Source organism: Lottia gigantea (genome assembly GCF_000327385.1).
Source record: "Lottia gigantea unplaced genomic scaffold LOTGIsca_5, whole genome shotgun sequence".
NCBI lineage: Eukaryota > Metazoa > Mollusca > Gastropoda > Lottiidae > Lottia > Lottia gigantea.
Window position 1 is genome coordinate 1,008,539 of NW_008709715.1, and position 4,009 is coordinate 1,012,547.

A 4,009-nucleotide genomic window follows, 5' to 3' on the forward strand; every position below is an offset into this window, starting at 1 on the left:
AGGCCCATCAGATTCTCAAGTAAAAAAGGTCTTAGATGCCAGATCGTATAAAATCCAAGCTAGAAGTGGACATCAAGATATGTAAGTTTTCAGGCAAAAGACGACAAACCAGCAGTATCTTGTGCATTCTACAGATTTTTTTTTGTAACTTCTTGAATAAGATGAATACAACTCAATTGTCGAGTTTATAATGTTCGCTTTGTTGACACTTTTTTATACGCCCACATTAAATGTCCGTCCGTCCGTCCTTCACATTTCTTGTAGGCACGATAGAGACTACAGTTTTTATCCGATCTTCGTGAAACTTGGTTTGCATGTATGTATTGATGAGATCTCAGCCAAGTTCAAAATTGGTAATAATCAAATGAATTGATTCAGAGTTATTGCCCTTGACTTCGTAAAACCTTGTCAAATTTGGCTTGTAGGCACGATGGAGACTACAGATTTTATCTGATCTTGATGAAACTATATATTCATATAATATATTAATGAGATCTCATTCAAGTTAGAAATTGGTTATATTCGGATGATGAACAGTTTCAGAGTTATTGCCCTTGTGTGTACAGCGATGAGACATTTGAATTTGATGATAACTTGATGAACTATTTCAGGTTTTTGCCTTGACTTATAGATGATTTTAAGATTATTTGAAAATTCATTTTTTAGCCACGAAAGATTTTGTTATCATTTCTGACAGCTGATAGTGGGCGTATGTTAGCTTGCCTAGCAAGCTATCTTTACAATCTTGTTAAAAGTTAAAATGTTTGTAGAATTGACAGTGATGATACAATGAAGACATTACCTCCGGTATGTTTAGTTTGTTTGCCTTCCATTTTTCAATTAACCTACATTTATTTCTTCAGTTTCTAGAGTTATCAAAATGAAGATTTGATAAAATTATTTATTGTTCAGACTGAGAAGAGAAGCATAAATCTAAAATGAATTCCCTGAAGCCGAGATCAGATTGAAAGTTTATTCGTGTACATAAAAATTTAATGATCTCATATTGATGAGGCGTCTCATACATTCTGTCATAAAATAGTGAAAACGACTGGGAATTCAGACAAGAACAAGAGATAACTATAGAATATATCTTCCAGACTTATTTTAAGTTGAATGCATGCCTTCTTTACACTTTAAATAATGGAGGACATAATCTTCTTTGATGACCATAGAGCAAACAATTTGAGCATTATAAAAGTTAGATAAATTGTTGTTGATTTTGGAGAGAAATAGGCTGTAAAACCTGAATAAGGAGACTGCTGTGAATGTCTGATAAGATTTTATAATCGGATAACCTCTTGCTGTAATTGGAAGGGAAATATTCCTAACAACTGCTTTCATGTAATCTATATCATGTTGTTTGTGATAGGAATTCAAGGTTTCCTTACTAACTTCTGGCTCGCCACCTGTTATTAAATATAAACGGACAGGTTCCTATTCGTTTGACGAATCGTTTCTTTGTCTCAGAAACGAGAATAGTTTCCACAGCTCACCGTCGAAATTTCAGGCTTCATATCCACGTGTGTCATCGTGAATAATCCGCGTTTGAAGTTAAAATGACGACTTAAGAATCCACCATATATAGAAAAAACATATTCTATAGAAATAGAAACTTCAAGTTTGAAGCGGTTATGCGATTTTGGTGCAGTTCTGGTAATTCTGAAGACTTTTTACATATATTCAAGACGAAAATCAACCCCTGAAAATAGCGAAATATGGCCGTGAGGTGACCATTTGGGGTACACGGGAGCGAGCTAGGGCTTAATTGTGATGGCATATCGAATATATGTTGGCTGCTTAATAAAAGCCGGTCGCTTGAGCAGGATTCAATGTGGACATGAAATGGGTTATAAGGCATTGCTCAAGGAACTTAATTTTATCATCCGCCAAACACTTGAAACACGTCAACCTTCACCGATCTGATATATCATTTTATTAGTTTTATGGTCATCAATTACTTCTTTTCGATATATATTCATATTTTTCCTTTTTATGAATTCATTAACCTTTTTACTCCCATCAGAATCATTATTATTTGTTGAGATTGCAAAACAAGAATCAGAAAAACGAAGATAGATGACACCTTTTTGAAATTCAAAGTTGTTGCTCTCGTGTGCTTGAAGGTAAAGTAGGTCTAATTTTTATCTAGTAGGTCAGTTAATAATAAACAGGACATTGTGCCTTATGCACGATTAAGAGTAAGCTTGAGCTGCTGTACTGGCAAAATGTCCCTGATTGCACACTAGTTGGAGTCTTCGTTGACTCATTCATGCTCATGGACCTGTACAATGTTTTTAAGTACACGATGTTAAACTATATTATAGTTTAGTAAATAGTTGAAGGTTGGAATTTACATTCTACAATAACAAAAAATTCTCACTGATAAAATAGTGCTAAATAATCAATTATAGAACGATATAGTTATATTAAAACAGAACCTGAAAAAAAACTTGTTGATACTCAGAGTTTCACGCTATGCGATCATTAGACATATAGATTCTGTATTTTAACATGCGTTTGCAAGTCTATATTAAAGTAAAAAAATATGTATTATTAAGATAATTAATCTTATTGTATATACATATTGTTATAATGTCTAATCACCATCGTCATTTCCCTTAGGTTAGAAAAGATAGCGATGAAGAAAAGACATCAAAAAATTCTGCCTAAATCTAAAAGGATTCTTTTTCAAATATGCTTAAATTGCATGAATACCTCTACATTCAAGGACTTAAGGACCAAGTTATAATTTATACAGGTTTCCTGTGCCATTGAAAACAAAAAACGACTTGCAGCATTATTGGTATTACGTATATCCTATAATAGGATTAATGGGCATGGGTTTTGTTGTTAAATCTTGTACATTAAGATATGTCAGGTCACAGAATTTTCTATTCAGATGGGAAAATGTTATTTTAATAAGTTATCTGAAACCACATTCGTCAGTCGTGTTGACAGATTACAATTTCATGTGTATTGTAAAAATTATACATTTTAGAAACCATAAACACATTAAGACTTCAAATATATTAGATTTGAAATATCCAATGCCAGTATAATATGGCTTAAGGCGATACTTGGACTTCCCCACTTCCGTCCAAAAATATCCAATGATTTTAAGATCTAAGATAAACGGAAGCATATTAGGGCCATTCATTTATTTTTTTTTTTTTTGAATTTTCAAGTTAGTATGTTGAATTTTCAAGTTAGTACGTTGAATTTTCAAGTTAGTATGTTGAATTTTCAAGTTAGCAACTCGAATTTTCAAATTAGTTACTTGAATTTTCAAGTTAGTATCTTGAATTTTCAAGTTAGTACGTTGAATTTTCAAGTTAGTATGTTGAATTTTCAAGTTAGCAACTCGAATTTTCAAATTAGTTACTTGAATTTTCAAGTTAGTATCTTGAATTTTCAAGCTAGTATGTTGAATTTTCAAGTTAGTATGTTGAATTTTCAAGTTAGTATGTTGAATTTTCAAGTTCGTATGTTGAATTTAGTAACTTGAATTTTCCAGTTAGTATGTTGAATTTTCAAGTTAGTAACTTGAATTTTCAAGTTAGTATCTTGAATTTTCTGCCCATTAAGTTACTAACTTGAAAATTCAACGTACTAACTTGAAAATTCAAAATACTAACTTGAAAAGTCGTTGAATTTTCAAGTTACTAACATAAAAATTCAAGTTACTAACTTGAAAATTCAAGATAATAACTTGAAAATTCAACATACTAACTTGAAAATTCAACATACTAACTTGAAAATTCAAAAAAAAAACATGAATGGCCCTTATACGCTTCCGTAAAGATAAGATGAGAATACATGACCAGATATATACATACATATACACCTACTGGCAGCAAAAAATTTATTTATTTATTACGAACTTCTACAGATTGTCGATATTCAATTACCCCAAATTTCATCTAATAAAAATTGCATTCTAATACGTCTATGATAAACGATCTAGTATATAAAAGCACATCATCACACTGTCAAGCTATTACGAACT

At 31.6% G+C, this 4,009-nt stretch overlaps 1 protein-coding gene across 1 annotated transcript; it reads left to right on the plus strand.

Moving 5' to 3' along the window:
• Nucleotides 1-3,175: 3,175 nt before the first annotated feature.
• LOTGIDRAFT_106384 (hypothetical protein) lies at nucleotides 3,176-3,508 on the plus strand (the record flags this gene model as incomplete). The annotated part of the gene is made up of 1 exon (XM_009061770.1): nucleotides 3,176-3,508. A coding segment is annotated over one exon (333 nt), but the record flags the coding sequence as incomplete, so codon positions are not given.
• Between the last annotated feature and the right edge of the window lie 501 nt (nucleotides 3,509-4,009).